Source organism: Chinchilla lanigera, unplaced genomic scaffold (assembly GCF_000276665.1).
Source record: "Chinchilla lanigera isolate Chin_1 unplaced genomic scaffold, ChiLan1.0 scaffold00004, whole genome shotgun sequence".
In the NCBI taxonomy this organism is placed as follows: Eukaryota; Metazoa; Chordata; class Mammalia; order Rodentia; family Chinchillidae; genus Chinchilla; species Chinchilla lanigera.
Window position 1 is genome coordinate 40,604,674 of NW_004955405.1, and position 16,426 is coordinate 40,621,099.

The 16,426-nt window shown below is 51.7% G+C and overlaps 1 protein-coding gene across 4 annotated transcripts in view; it reads left to right on the forward strand.

Moving 5' to 3' along the window:
• The window catches only part of Rfx4 (regulatory factor X, 4 (influences HLA class II expression)), a 165,602-nt gene that overhangs the window by 121,283 nt on the left and 27,893 nt on the right, over positions 1-16,426 (forward strand). For all 4 annotated transcript variants that reach the window (XM_005374623.2, XM_005374622.1, XM_005374624.1 and 1 more), the window contains 4 exons: positions 1,753-1,811; positions 5,318-5,462; positions 11,570-11,664; positions 12,317-12,434. In XM_005374623.2, the coding sequence (XP_005374680.1) occupies positions 1,753-1,811; positions 5,318-5,462; positions 11,570-11,664; positions 12,317-12,434 (417 nt within the window). The remainder of the gene's footprint in view (positions 1-1,752; positions 1,812-5,317; positions 5,463-11,569; positions 11,665-12,316; positions 12,435-16,426) is intronic.

A 16,426-nucleotide genomic window follows, 5' to 3' on the forward strand; every position in this document is an offset into this window, starting at 1 on the left:
CACGTTGTATTCTCAGCCTGTGCGCCCCTATAGAATGCTGGTGCCGGGGGGCATGTGGCTCTTCTGGAGAAGAGGAACTCTGGCCTGGAGACTCACAAGTGCAGACACAGGGTTTTCCCCCAGGCTCCCTGTCCACCGCCAACGCTTCTGCTCCTGGCCACCTCTGCCACCTCTGCCACACAGTAAGTGCCGTGCCTATTCCAAGCCAGACGCAGAGAAGCTCTCCTAAGCCACACAGCCACACCGAGGGGAGAGGCCAGGAATGAGACTCAGGCCTCTGTGATTTCCCCAAGCTCCTTCCTGCAAAATGGTTGTAGCTGGAGACAGAGAGCGGCCTGGGGCCTTCGCCTATTCTCCGCCTATCTAGAAAATCAAATTAATATTTGTGTAGCAGGGCGCGGGGCTGAGTCCCCTCGCATCCCCTGGCCTCCGCTGAGCCGGAGGAAACCGGTTCATCCCCTCACGGAGTCTGCGCACGTGAAGACGTGTGCGCAGCTCATTTGTCGCCATTAAGCGAAGATGAAATGATTTTAAGCAAAACAAGGTTTTAAAATATATGTTTCTCAAAGCCCCACTTGAATACAGCTTGCTATTCTTGCCCAAAATAAGTGCCAGCGAGGAAAATGAAGGCGATCAAATTACCCCGTCTCCGCGGGCGCGGGAGGCCTTTCAGCCGCGCTTTGAGGCCGCCTGCAGTGCTCATCACCTATTGATAAAGCCCGCTTTATTTCACGGCTCTCAGTTCTTTTCTTTTCTCCAGCACTAAATTCCACATCACAAAGTTAAAGAAAAAGTAATTAAGGAGAAGGATTAACGATTGATCGGCCCGGAAAATTAGAAGTTCATCTGTCCCCCCCCCCCCCCCCACCCCTCCCCCCCACTCCCCATTTTTCAAACCGAGCCAGCTCCGAGTGCAAATTAGAATAATCCTGGGGAAGTTTCTATTTCTTGACCAGTTCAGAAATTAATGAGAAGAATGCCCCGTGCCCATTTTAATTACCCCGACAAAACAAGCGGTTCAAAGTCGCTCTGCTGATCCTTCCACCTGTTCGAGCCCCGCTGGAGGACGCGGCTCCTCCCAGGGCGCCGGCGGTGCAGTGAGGCCCGCAGGTCCCACGGCCTCGGGCACAGGTCTTCCCTGCTGCAAGGTTAGATAGGAGGTCCCCCTCCCCCACCTCAGAGCTTCAGCCCTGACGTTGGCACGGGGAGCCGAAGCTTTTCCTAAAGGCAGCGATGGTCACTGGGGTGATCACACCATAGGCTAGGCAGAGGGTGCAAAGCCACACGCACGGCGCCGCCTGGACTCCATCCTGGGAGCCCCCTGTCCCCGCGTGTCACTGCAGCATAATCAAGACTTCCTATTAGACATACTGCTGCTCAGACGGGGCTTCTTCAAAGCTGCCATTTGATTCCCGCAATTATTTATGGGGAGAAGTGATTGAGCTTGCAATTAGCGAAATGAAAGACGAGTAAATAATTGCTTTTACTCACGGTTGATTGACGCCACCATTTCTCACACCTGCGAGTGTGGCGAGTGTGTGACTTTGAAATCCGTACCCCAGAGATCACCATGAGCCGTGAGGAAACGGCTCTGGGAGACCAAAAGGGAGAACAAAAGCGTTGAAGGCAGTGGGGGGCGCACAGGGGGAGTGGGTGGGGAGACAGAGGTAGGCAGAGTCGGGGAGCTACGCTTTGAACCCAACCTTGGATTTTAAGCACACTCGTATTTCCAGCTAACTCTTCCTCTTGCAGTGTCCAGAAGGTTTTCCCAAATCCTGAGACGGCAAACGTCGCTCAATCATCTTTGCCAGGTAGCTATCCTCTGCGTCCGTCTTGTGTCTGTCCTCGAAACCCAGGGCCCCGGGGGAGGGGGCGTCCACAAGAACAACGTCCTGGAGCACCTGTCCAGCGGTTCCTGGGGACACACTCACCCTTATGTGTGATTCCTACAGATAAGAAACTAAAACGCTAGCCAAGGACTACAGCCCCGGCTTCCATCCAGAATTCTTTCTGAGTTCAGCTGTCCCTAAACCTTTTAGATCCACACTTACTTTCCTGTTTCCCTGAAGTCAGTCGGACTGGGTCAATGACTGCTGGCATTTGGGGTGCAGAATTCCCTGTTCTGCTGAGTTGTTCGCTCAGTGCCTGGCTCCTACCCACCAGATGCCAGTGTCCACCCCCCCATGTGACACCAAGAACAACAGTGCAGGCTGGGAGTGGAGTCCCCCCACCCAGGGGCCACTGAGTCTAAAATCAAACATCAGAGAAACAAGGCAATTTGTCTATAAAATGCCATTCGAAATCACGTAAGCCACGCCATATAATAAATATTTGCCCAACTTCGTTTCTTTTCCAGATCTGCATTATTTTTTTAGTACAAAAGTGGTATATGTCTACTAAAAAAAATTAAACATGAAAATGTCCAAACTAAAAATGGAAAACCCTGCTCCCTGGCCCACTCGGAACTGCCCTGCTATTAGTTCTTCCCCTTGCTGGAGGGAATCTAAGTCCGGGAGGGAACCCCACTGACATGACACCCCAGAACCAATGGCCCCAGCCATCACTGGGGAGCTGGTGGCCATAGGCCACATCCAGCCCCAGGTGTGTGAGATTGTTGGATGTGCATATGTCAAAAACATTTTTTTCACAACCGGTCACCTAAGTTTTGCGTAGAATCCCTTGAAGAGCTGGCAGCTCGCCCAGAGCCACCTCTACCAGGTGGCAGTCCGCTGGATGGGCTGAGGCTCTCGGCGGGCACTGTCCTCGTCACCAGCTCTCCCCTCGGAGTTGGCCCTGGGTGCCACCTGCTTACACCTCTCTGTGAGCCAGACTGGGCCTGGGTGGGTGCTGGTTGCTCGTGGTCAAGGAGGGAGGGGTTTCTGGCTGCAGTGGTCTGAAAGAGGCCCCAGGTGGGATCTGGTAACAAGGCAGGGACGGGGGCAGCCCGTGCAGACTCCTGCTGGCTGCTCCAGAGCCTTTACCTGGGCAATGTCCTGGGACTCGGGAGAAGGACGAACCTGTCCTCTGCTGCTCTTCGCCAGCATGGAAGTGCCAGCCTGAGGTCACATCACGGAGCACAGATGCAGCCTTGGTGCCTCCCTCTGAGGCTCAGACTTTAGTAAGGACTTTGATGCATGTGTAGGTCAGTGCACTCACACCCACACCACAGCTGTGGACTGCACAAGGCTCTTGCACATGCACGCACACAGCCCCTCTACACTTTGCGCACAAGGAAGGGTGGGATTTAATTGGCAAAGGCCGCCTACCTTCTCACGTTCCCCAGACAGCCCTCAGACACCTTCACTGAAGCCAGAGCACTGGGGTCAGTGCTGGCCTGTCTGAACTGATATCCCAGGGAGCTTTGCTGAACACACACACACACACAGAGCAGATCAGACTGAGTAAGTCCAAGACCCACCCCAAATACGCAGGCCCAAGGTTCTCATGGCCAGGCCCTATCAGACACAGCAAACAGCGAGTGGGTGCCTCGGCTGTCGACCTCCACCGTTCCTTCCACAAAGTCTTCCGAGCACCTGCCACAGGCCAAGACTATCTTAGGGGTGTCTGCCCTCAGCAAGGGGAAAAAAGTAAACCAGAAACTACTTACAAGTGAATATTACAAAGGAACAGTAGAAATAAGGAACAGCCAGGCATGTATCTATGTATCCTGTGTACTCAACCTGAGAGAAGCCTCTCTCCAGGTGTGACATTTACACTGGAGAAGTAAGCAGGAAAAGAAAGATCTAGCCAGTGGGCACCACGTGCAGACACTGCAGGGAGAACCAGCTGCGTAACAGTAGCCACGTTACACAGTGGTTACTTTTCTCATCCCAAGGCTGCAGTGCATAATGATGACATGCACCACGGGAAGCTGCTGCGGGTGCAGAGCACCTCTTTCATTCTTTTTACATCAACCCCTTCCTCTTGCCTCCCACCCCGTTCCTCTATCTCATGGTTCCCTTCCCTTTTGCAAAAGAGCTAGCTCCCTTTTTCCTGCTACCTGTCTTTTACTTTGCGATTTTACTGGTTCTCATGAACGAGTTTACTGGTTTACTCTCCATGCAAGAGAAACCCTGGAATATTGAGGTGTGGGTGTGTAGTTTATTTCACTTCACACTATGGTCTCTGGCTCCCTGCACCTAAGCACTGCGCTTTTCAGACATTATCATGAGGAGCCCGCAGCAAGCAGCGGGCACTGCGCATCTCCATTCCCTAGCCCAGGAACCAAGCTACTCTGCTTGCCTGCCCCGAATCTGCCCGCTGGTCCCCAGCAATGCCGGGATGGGGGCCAGCTGTGTGTGAATCCAGAACACCAGCCACTAATTCAGTGGTCTTCCTTATCGTGAGTGGTGGATGCAACTCCTGTACCCGTGCGTCCCAGGCCTCTCCGAAGCTCAGAGTCCTGGGGTTATTCAAGTAGAGTTTTCCTTGTGCTTGGGGGTCTGAATGTAACGGGGCTCGTCAGAATTTACCTTTGCCTGGACACTCACGAGTATTACCAGGCTTGCAGCACTCTTGTACATTTTAAATCGTCTTTCTACTTATTAAAAGATAGTTTGAACACAGGCAAGTAAAAGAAATGTCCCAGACATGTTTTCCTTTGCTTTCATCAGTTTTGTTCCAACTTAGTGATGTTGTTCCAACTATTGCTCCACCTTGTAAGTTTAGGTTGAGTGAGGATTTGCTGCGGAAGTGACATCTTTAAAGGATCATTACATACACAGGCACACTCACACAGACGCACAAGCTACTGACTCGTGTAGTTTCCTTTCTGCTCCATCTCAATAGATCATATTTGTTTTAATCATCCTAATTATATGAAAAGCAAAACCAGAAAACTAGGGCCTAAAATGCTTTAGAACATTTATATGAGAAGCGCACAGTTTAATTGTCTGCAGTTAAATCCATGGTAGGCACAGGGGTAGCAGGGATGCCCCTCATCCGGCCCCGGAGACAGGTGGGTGACTGACTAAGTCCAGGCCCCCCACCGCAGCTGGAGTCAGAAAGCGGGCAGCTCTCTGGCCTTCCTCTCGCTGCTCCACGGGGCCAAGGCCAGATGGGCCGCACAAGCAGGGTGTGACCCAGCCCAGGCCGCCTTCGGATTCCTGCGGAGGAGATGGGGGAAGAGCAGCAGGAAGGGGCAGTGTCGGGTTCTTCTGGGTTATGGGGTCATCTGCTGTGCTCCTAAAACTGTTTCCCTGAATCTCAGAGCAGTTTACACAGTGCCAGAAGCAGATCTGTTAAAAGGGCAGAAAGGAGGCAGGGAGGGGTGACCTAACAGCTCAGGAGCTAACGTGTTGAATGGCTTGGGTCGCAGGCATCCCGGACGGTGATCCACAGCGCGGACATCACGTTCCAGATGCTGGAGGACTGGCGGAACGTGGACCTGAACAGCATCACCAAGCAGACCCTGTACACCATGGAGGACTCCCGCGAGGAGCACCGCAAGCTCATCATCCAGCGTAAGGGCCCACGCTGCTGTCCCACCAGCTTTGTTTTCAAAAGAAAGAAAAGTAGCTTGGCAGATGTGCGAGTGCCTTTCTCACCCGGTGCTCCTCCCTGGGTCTTGTCCCTCGCAAATGAGTCGGTCCTGGCAGGAGGGAAGCTTGCCCAGAGACACGTGTGGCAACAGGGCTGGACCCCGAAGGGGACCCTGGATGCCAGGCGGGCCTCCGCGTGGGTGACAAGAACAGTGGGAACTGCGTTTAGCTCACTGCCAGCCTGGGTGGATGAGATGTGACCTCACAGCTATGAGGGGTGTTCAAACTTTCACAAATTATCACAGTGAAAGACACGTCCTCATTGATCCCCTTCGCAATAATCCCTTCACTCTAACCGCACGCACACCATCGTTCTTGCCGCTTTCTGAAGCAGTTCTGGAAATCTTTCCTGAGTACCTTTAGTTGCACTGTCATGGCTGCCTCCATGTCTTGAATGGTTGAAACATTTCCCTTTCATGGTCTTTTTCGCCTTGCGGGGGGAGCCCGAAATCACACAGTGCCAGATCCACTGAATGAGGTGGGTGAGGACACACCCCGATGCTTCCGTGAGGCTGCCTTTCCCCTGGGTGGCACCGGGCAGCAGCATTCGCCGTATTTCCGATTACACTTCACAAGGACACTCAGAAACGTGGACTCCGGAGCTGCTTCAGAAAGCGGCAGGCGTGCGGAGGAAGTGTTTGGAGTGAGGAGGGTTCACGGCAGCATGTCTTCACCGTAATGAATGTTTCTAATTTAAACGTTCACTGTGGTTTCTGCTCAGCCCTCGTACGTCATCCTGGAGTCTGTAGTGTTTCGGGGTCACGTGAGCGGCCCCCCACCTGCAGAGAAGCTTGCTGCTCTAGGGGTACAAAGCGGGGAGTGTGTGGCAATTGGCCTGTGAGCTCCGTTACTGGTTCCTGTCCGTGTGGACAGACACTGCCACCCCACAGCCAGGGGTGCGCTCCCCGACCCTGCCCTGACCAGGCCCGGGCTGCTCCAGGAAACAACAGCAGAAGCAGGCAGAGAATGCCACGGCTGTGAGCGCAGCCCTGCCCTCTTGGGCCCCAGCCTAGCCTGCTGCCCTAGGCACCCAGCGGTCACAGGCCTCCTCCTTATCCCAGGAGAACTGGAGCAGAGGCTGGGAGGGGCCTTGCCCCCTCTGAGCGTCCTCGCTGAGGGCCTGGTGAGGCCGGGGTGTGGCCTCATCTGCGCCTTCTCTGGGGGCATGACCGTGGTGGGAGCTGCAGAGGCGGCCACCGTGGGGCGGCCCCCACGTCCAGACTTGCCTTCGCACTCCTGCCAGAGGGAAATTGTTCTGCGGGTGTCCAGTCAGAGCTGCTGGTGCCTGTGACGCAGTTCCCCGTGTTCCTGTTGGAGGGGAAGCGCTCAGTGCACGCTCCCTTCTCGGGGCTGCTTTCCGCGCTACCCTGGGTCGGCTCGGCTCTGATGGCCTCCTCCATAGCTGCCCCAGCCCACTTCGCCCCTGTGAAGAATTTTAGGGAAAATGACCCAGAAAATAACGCTGTTCATCAGCCGTCTGTTCTGTGCCGGGTCCTGTGTCAAACCCGCCAGAGCAGAAGACTTGGCCCGGGAGTTGGTGGGCCTCACCAGGCAGGGCCGTTCAGCCGCTAAGTGGCCGCGGGAGCCTGGAGCCAGGTCTGGCCTCAGCCCACCCCCAGGGCCTCACACTGCGCAAGTCGAGAAGGAACAGAGGAGAATGAAGTCCTGGAAGCGGTCCCGAATCCGCCCAAGAGCTCTCAACCAAGCATCTTGGTCTGCTTTTCCTTATCCCCATCTGGAACGTCATCCCAGTGACACTTGGGGGCCCCCTGGCCACTGTGTCCCCAAGTGCCAGGTGCAGAGCAGGTGTCTCCGTGTCCCTGGGGGCCGGAGCTCCAGCCGTGTCAACCATTGGCAGCTTGAGGCTCGGTCCTCTTTCTCCTCACACCCTTCAAGGGCGAGGAAGATGGTAGACTCCAGGGAAAGTACAGTCTGGAGAGCTCGCTGAGGGCCCAGACTCTGCACCCGAGGCAGCCACTCTGGAGGCCATGTCTGCCCTCTCTGCAAGGAGAGCCTTCTAGGATCCGGCAGAACGATGGCCTGGAAGCTGAGATTTGTCCCCTCCCTGGGCAAGGCAGGGACGTGTTCTGGTCCAGTCACCCTGCTGGTGCCTGCTGAACGCCCATCCTGGGCAGAGAGCAGCGAGTGCCCCGTCCTCGTGGAGCTGGGGTCAATGACAAGTTGGAAGATGACAAATAACAGGGCACACTGGCCCAGAGGACAGGAAGGGAGACTGAGGAAAGCACCACACCTGAAATGCCCCATGTCTGGTGTCACTCCACACCTCCCACAGGCGGCTGGGAGTCCTGGAGCCATGCAGCGGGGCTGGGCAACTGGGTGCCACTCACTTGCTTCCTGTGATGGCAGACACATTGGCCAGCTCCTTTGTTTTTTCTCTTGAGATAAATAAAAGTTTACTGTTTTCTTTTTCTTAACTTTTATTAGTACATGTTTGCCATACACAATGATCACACTCACTGTAGGGGATTGGTACCTGTGTGTATCACATTTTAATTCCCTTCTTTTCCCCCTCCCTCTATACTTCTTTTGTTTTTCTAGCATCAGATTCCCTTATTCATCCTATAGGACTTTATAAAGTTAATTATCACAGATACAGATTGAAAACCAGACTAATGGGCCAAAGAGCATATAAAATATGTAAGATGATTGTACTAAGTCAAGATACACTTTTAGCTACATGTCTATACTGGATTACAATACCTTTTCCTTTCTTTCTCTTTTATCCTATGGCTTCTCACATAAGAGAAACCATACAGTATTTATTGGAGCTCATTCTGTTTTTCTGATGTGGGATTCACCACTACGAACTTCCATCTTAGGACTGACTGCTTTCATTGCATCCCAAAGGTTCAGGTGTGTCATACTAGCATTATCATGTGATTGTAGAACCTGTCTAGTTTCTTCTTTAATTTCCTCTGTGACCCATTGCTTATTTAAGAAAGTATTAATTACATTCCATGTACTTGCATAGTTTATGTGGTTTCTTTTGCCATTGATTTTTGTTTCGTTGCAGTACGACCTGAGAATGTGCATGGGATAATTTTGATTCTTTTGCATGTACTTAGTTAAGCATACTATTGACTAGTATACAGTCTGTTTTAGAGAAAGTTCCACGTGCTGCTGAGAAGAATGTGTACTCTGTTGGATGAAGTACTTTGTAGATATCTACTAAGTCCATTTGTTTGAAGGTTTGGTTCAACTCTGATATTTCTTTGTTGATTTTTTGACTAGCTGGTCTGTCCATTTGTGACAGTGGGATATTGAGGTCCCCCCTTACAGTGGTACCTCAGCTCACAAACTTAATTCTTCCCACTACTTTGGTTGCAAATTGAATTGGACGAGAGCCAAATCAAATTTCTCCGTAAGGTTAACATGGAACATGATCGTTGAATTTGATTTGGTTCTCGTCCAGGTTGGTTTGCTACCAGAATGACAGAAAGAATTGTGCTTATCTGATCTTTCATGTCCGTTAGTGTTTGTTTTCTGAAGTTGAGTGCCACCATATTTGGTGCATATATGTTTATAATTGTTAACTCTGCCTATTGAATTGCTCCTTTAACCAATGTGTGATGACCTTCTTTGTTTCTTCTGATCAATCTTAGCTTGAAACCCACTTTATCTGAAATTAGGAAAGGAACTTCTACTCTTTTCTGGCTTGTGGTTGCATGGAGTATTATTTTCCATCCCTTGATTTTTAATCTATCTTTTTTAAATTACAGTTTTTCTTGTATGCTGCACATTATAGGTTTCCTTTTTGATCCAATGCCAATCTGTGTCTTTTGACTGGAGAATTGAGACCATTCACATTGAGAGTTACTACTGAGAGTCATTAACTTATTCCGGTCACTGCAACATTTTCCTGTTGCTGATTTCCTTATTTTTCCCCTTTTGCTTAGCTGCTTGTCCCGCCAGGTGTATTCATTCTGTTTGAGTTACTGACACTGTTGGCTTCATTGTTTCTTTCTAGAATATCCTTGAGAATTTTTTGTAATGCTTGTTTTGCAATCAAAAATTGCTTGAAGTGTTTCTTGTCATGCAAATGTCTTACTTCTCCATCAATTTTCAAGGAAAGATTTGCAGGATACCTAAGTCAGGGTTGAAGTTGTTGTCTTTCAGGGCTTGAGCACTTCACTCCAAGCCCTCCTAACACTGGCCAATTCCTGCTGGGGTGGTCACTCAGCACTAGTGCCGGCCAGGGGTGCTCGGCTGGCCCAACACTGACAGCACAGACACTGGTTCTCATGGAGTCAGTCGGGGGAGGATCCCGTGGTGGCAGCATGAGGCGGATGTGCACCACAGAGCTGGATGTGGACCTGCACCCAGGGCACTGTGGCCCAGGGATGACACAGAGGGCCACATGTCCAGTGCTGCTGCACTGAAGTAGTTAGGAGCCTGGCATTTGAGACAGGCCGTGTCTGAGTCTTACCTCTGCTCTTCACTGGCTTTAAAACCTTTGGGAAGTTACTTACCTTCAGGGGCCTCCGATTCCTCCTTTGTAAAATGTGGATAATAATAGCACTTACCACCTTGGTTGTCCATGCATTCACTCAACAAACATGTGAACCTCTGCTCTGCCACATGGCCAACCAACACTGCTGTGCTGTGACCCTCACAGCCGAGGGGCTGTTCCAAGGCTGGACCAGTTCATACATGTAGGGCATTTAGAAGAAGGCCTGGCACATGCCTAGCGCTCAGCCATGCTAGATGTGAGCCCCCACTGCACCACTGTCACTGCCGCCATCGTTCACAGAGGCCAGGTGCAGAGATAGCAGCAGGATGGGGGAAAGCACACCAGAGGCCTGGGCTCCAGGGCCGGCCCAGGCACTGATGTGTTCTCCCACTCTGAGCTGTCTGATCTCATGCAGACATAGCTCTTCATCTACAAAATAAGAAAGATCAGCTAAACAGACTTTAAAAGCACATTCCTAGCTAGATATGGTGCTACACACCTGTAAACCCAGAACTCTAGGAGGCTGAGGCAGGAGGACTGAAAGTTTGAGCCCAGCCTGGACAACTCAGCAACTCAGTTAGACCTTGTCACAAAATAAAACAGTACAAAAAAGGCTGGGAATTACAGCTCAGCGTGAAGCCCCTGGGCTCAATCCCCAACGCCAGGGAAAGACATTCCATTCCCTCGCCAGGTGTTGGGACCTTCAGGCCCGGTGCTGACCTGCCTCAAGGTCAGCTACTAAGTAAAATGGAGCAAACTGGCCAGGCCTGTGCACCAGGGGAGCAAACACCACTCAGACCCGTGAAGACAAGACACTGCGCGGAGCTTGAATCTTAGATTTATTGCGATCCACACACAAAAACATAGCGAAGAGAGATGCTGCCAATGGCGCATGGCCGCAGGGTTCCCTGATCACAGAGAACCTCCTCGCTCAGGGACCGGAGTCGCGGCTGGGGCAGGGCGTGGAGTGGTTGCAGTGATGGCTTCAGTCGCTCAGCAGGTGTGTGTGGAGCACCTACTCGGCAAGGAGCCCTGAGGGGCTGGTTAGGCTACCTGCCCGGTGGTTGTAGCCCACAGCCCTTGGGCCACACAGGTGGAGAGAGAGAAGGCAGCGATGCCTCTGCCTGTTGAGCCAAGCAAGTGCTCGCTGGAGAACGGCCGCCTCACGGACAGGGCAGCAGGCAGCAAACGTGCCAAAGAAAGACCTGGCCCAGAGTCACCCAGACATGCTGTCCTGATCCCAGACAGGAGGAGAACGGCTCATGCTGGGAGAGAACGGGGTGAAGGATGGGCTCGTTGCCAAGGGGCAGAGGCGGGTTCAAGGAAGGGACTAAGGCTCTAAGAAAGGAGGGCTTCCCGGGGGACCGGAGATGACCTCGCAGTTCCCAGCCATGCAGCCTGAGGCTGGAAGGGTAAGGAGCAGCTTTGACTTTAAAAACCCTTGAATGCCTTGCAGGATCTTGAGGTGTTATTTGTCCAGAGCTGTGTGTGCCCTTCAAGGCGCACCTCTGTGTGCACACGGCCTCAGCCAGGCGTGCGGGTCTCCTTTGTTTGACAGTGTACCAGGAGTTCGACCACCTCCTGGAGGAGCAGTCACCCATCGAGTCCTACATCGAGTGGCTGGACACCATGGTGGACCGTTGCGTCGTGAAGGTCAGTGAGCCGGGGTCCCTGGGGGGCAGGCAGGGCCCTCAGTCTCCCCCGAGTCGCCCACTCGGTGGCTCTTACCTATTCGGTAAGGGACTTCTTGGGATAAGATTTGGTTGTATGCTATCAGTCCATGTTTGACACACACGGTGCTGACATCCCTTGTGTGTAGCTGGTGACTGTATGTAGCACATCCTAACTCTTCTTATGTCCCCTTCAACCGTCCTCCTCTCCCTCCACCTCTTGATCCCCTTCCCATTGGCAGAAGATCTCAACACTTGCTATTATCTATCTTTCATTTTGCTCTTTATTTAGACTTCGGGTTTCTCATGCAAGAGAAACCATGTGATTTTGAAGCTTGTGGGTCTGATTGATTTCACTTAACATTATGGTCTCAAGGGCTCAATTTTATCTTTCTTTAGGGCAGAGTAGTACTCCATGTAAGTGCCGCGTGTTTTGATCCACCGGTCTGCTGCTGGGCTTGCAGGGCTCAACTGTCATTAGCGCGCTGCTATAACCACGTTAAAGCACAGCCTTGCTGCTAGGACCGAGAAGTCAGAAACCACGCTTCCGTCGTATTGACCCTGGGTCTCCTAGGCCTTCTGCTTCCGTACTGCGCCACAGTTGCTCAGTATTACAGCCACGCACTCTCTCGTAGGTGGCCGCCAAGAGACAAGGGTCGCTGAAGAAGGTGGCCCAGCAGTTCCTGCTGATGTGGTCCTGCTTCGGCACCAGGGTGATCCGGGATATGACTTTGCACAGCGCCCCCAGCTTCGGTAAGGCCGCCCCGGCCCTCCCTGCGCCTGCCCCCGAACTCCTCCCCCGGGTGCCGGGCCACCAGGTCGTGGGGGACATGAAGCTGTCAGCGCTTTCCGAGACAAAGATGACGCGGGGTGGGGGGTGGGGGTGTTCTCTGCGCATGCGCATGGGCGGTTCCCATACCCAGAGCGTCACTTGAGCGTGGAGGAATAAATAGCAGAAAGCATGCGCCCCTCGGACCGGCTGTCCGGGTGACTGCGTCCTGTCCCTGTGGACTCCCTCAGACGCGGCATGTGAGGACGCCTTGAGTGTCAGCATCTGCATGTGGCCTCATGGACACCTTTTCTTCATTTTTCCAATGATTGACATTTGAATTTCTATTGCTATTTCTTAGCAATTTTCCTTATTTATTTATTTATTTGGAGATGGGGTCTCACTGTGTAGCCCAAGCTGGGCTCTAATTCTTATCAACCCTCCTGCCTCAGCCTCCCGAATGCTGGAATTACGGGCTTGTGCCACCACACCCAGCTGCTGTTTCTTTAAAAGTGCAGTCTAGTCTAATCCTTAGAAAAGGTCTTTTGAATGCATCTTCTCTTTTGTACCCCTTGGGTTTTCATCACCTCCAGGATCAGCCCTGCCCCCCATTCCTCATCCAGGCTTCCTGCAATAGCAGGGCCAACACCTCTGCCCAGAGGTCCTAGCTCTGCAGAACCTTAACCCCACTGTAGGAGATGGGTTTCTATTTTTCAAAGAGCCAACCATGCATTGAAGCCAGCTACAGTGGCCTGTCATCCCAGCACTCAGGAAGCTGAGGCTGGAGGATCTCAGGGAATCCGAGGCCAGCCTGGGCTACATAGCGAATTCAAGACCAGCCTGGACTACACAGCGCGACCCTGTCTCTAAAAACCAAACCAAAACTGAACCAAATATGCCAGGAGCCCGGGTCATCCAGCGCAGAGGGAGGGGGGGGCTTGAGGGCGTTATCTGCGCATTCGAAACCCAGAACACGTTGGCCTCTGTCTCCAAGCGTTTTGGCAAAGGACTGCGGGTGAGTTTTCCGGGTAATTGCTTCAGTTCCCTTTTGCTTTCCAAGGAGCACCGCGGTTTCGTTTCTCATTATGTCCAATTAGGCCAATCAGCACTGGGTTCTGCCCTGAGGAGAACGTGACGCGGCTGTCCTGCTGCTGTGGTTCTGTCACTCGTTTGCAGTTGTCCTGGGCAGCCACGTGACGCTGTGGCGAAACACAGGCGCGCTCGTTTTTCTAAACAGCCCCGTCCGTGAAAGCCCTGTTTGCCCACTCGGAGAGGCGTTTTGTTGCGCATTTCTTTCATCCCGGCGCTGAAAGTCCTCTGAAGCCGCCTGTCCCTCGGCTGCAGATGGAAACTCTTTCGGAGCCGGGTGTGGAAGTACTCGCCGCCGGCGGCCCGGGCAGTGCTGGTGCTGACGATGTCCAGGTCTGCAGGTCAGCGATAGCACATGTTATCCTGGCTCTGGAAAACTCATTCACGCGTAACTGCATGCACTTTAGGGAGCAGTTGAAAAAGACGTGAGAGGTTTTCCCTTTAATCAAAGACCGAGCGTCACACACAAACACATGCACACGGCCGTAGAGGGAGCGCCCCTCCTCGTTTCGGCTGTGTGCTTCGGCCTGCTGGTTTGTAAACTGACCAGCCCCCGCGAGACGGGGAAGGCGACGGTCTCTGCAGCAGTATTCTTTGCAATTCATTTGTTTTGACCAAGTAAAACAAGTGGGTATAATGAATGGATTGAGTTTGTTTCTGAGAAGTATTGTTCTTGAAATGTGTTCATTTTAGAATAGGTTGGAAGCTTGGGCAGATATGGAAAAAAAAATCACAAATCCTTTGGTAAAGGGTAGGAAGAGAGATTAACCTGATTTCACTTTTACAGTATTTTTCAGCCTTGAATGGGCTGAAATAATACCTGTCTCCAAGTCCGTTTAGCAAACGATCTGAAATAGCCTAGCCCATGGGACGCATTGTCGCGCTGTGCGGCTGGGGTGAGGAGCAAGTTGAAAGAATTTGCGGCGCACAAAAGCCCACCTCCCCCTTGGGGCCTGTGTGTGTCAAAGCCCCGGTTGGTGGCTGTGTTTGGGTCATGCGTTCCCTGTATGAAAACAGCTAATTAGGAAAAAGAGCCCTGGCCCCGGCCCTCCCTCCGCTGAGGCCAGCTCTGTGTGTCTCCACACCCCCGCCCGGCCACGCCGGGAATGTCCCTGTGCAGCCGCTGACCGTCACAGAGACCGTGTGGGACGCCGCGGGAGCCCAGGCAGGGGTCTCGTCAGCTCTCCCCAGAACAACCCCTTTCAAAGGTGCTTGACTCCTTTCTTCCCCTCATCTCTTCTCCCTGAAAGGGCCACGCTGGGAGCTGGAGCGGCCCGACTTTCTTTGCTGGAAGCAGTGGTTTCCAGCAAAATCTTGGGCAAAGGCAGCAGGCAGTGAACTTTTAGTCCTGGCTGAGCTGAGCCGATTTAGGCTTCTGTCTCAGAACCCACGCTGTATTTTCAGCCGACTGATCCGAGTTCTGTTCCCGGGATGCCTGGGTCCCCAGGCAGCGCGGGCGTCTCCATCGTTTCCTTCTGGGTTTTCACCAGAATGTTCATGCCTAAGACCAAGGTGGCCAGGGCTGGGCTCTGTTTCCAACGCAGATCTGCCTGGCCACAGAACCCGGGCCTCCATTCCCACGGCCACCCTGGGCTCAGAGACCGGGACCAAAGGGCTGGACCACTTCACTTCCTTTAGTCTATGTTTAATGCACTATGTTTAGTCCACTATGTTTAATCCCCATATATATGGATGAAATGAAAGCTATGCAAGAACAGTGACTAGACCGGCACAGGAGCTAGCAGACGCCAGGAGATAATGGAGAGATAGCCTGTAAGCATGGACAGCAGAACTGCAAACTGTTACTCAAGAACGATGAGGACAACAGAGAGACATCTTCAGTTACACAAAGACTAAAAGAGTCTGGCACCCACGATCTTCATTTAGAAAAGGAAAAGACTATGGAAGGATGCATTTCAGCCAGAAGAAAAATGAAGCCACAGAGGAGGTCCAAAATACCACAATTTCCCGGTTATTGCTGCTGTATAACAAATTAAAACCTCATGGACTAATACAACCACACTGATGCAGACGGCTTCCGTGGGTCAGGACACTGGGTGGCTCGGAGCTCTGCATACGAGTGTCTCATCTTGTTTCTCTGGCTCAGGACCAGTGTGACCTCCCCACCCGCTGGGCCAAGCCGTCACAGCCCACCAAGACGCAAGGGCTTGCATCATCTCCAATTCTCAGTGGAAAGAATGTGAAAGTATTGGGGGGAGGGCTTTTTTCAAATAAGAGAAATTTTTAAATCTCTAAGCAAATTTAATTAGTTTTTGGTTCTGATTTTATTTTATTTTTTTGAGACAGGGTCTCACTATGTAGTTCAGGCTGCCCTTAAACTCACAGTGATTTTCCTGCCTCAGCCTCCTGAGTGCCCAACTGGCTTTAATTTTAAAACTAATCTTTGTGTGTATATTTGAAAAAGGCAAAATCAAGTTCAAGAAAAACAATACAACATGATGTTATAGGAAGAGGATGTCCAAGGAATCATTAAAGTGTGCTAAGGTCTTCATCCTATTTAGAAATACTAAATAAATTTGGATTTTGTAGGAAAAGTTTAGGGTTTTTTTGCTCTGTTTTACTTTTTGTTTGTTTGTTTTTTCCTGAGACAGGCTCTCGATATGTAGCTTAGGTTGATCTTGAACTCACTATGTTGCCCAGGCTGGCCTGGAACTTGTGAGTGCTAGGATTACAGGCATGTGCCACCACACCCAGCAAAATTTAGTTTTATTACAATAGATAAGTAGATACATGAAGGGATCATCACTAAAAGAACAGAAACATAATTTATAGAGGAAAAGTGAAAAAATATAAGCATTTAAGAGATGGCAAGAATTAAGAAGATAAAAGAAGCATAAAAATTGGGTGGTAAATAAAAATATAAAAT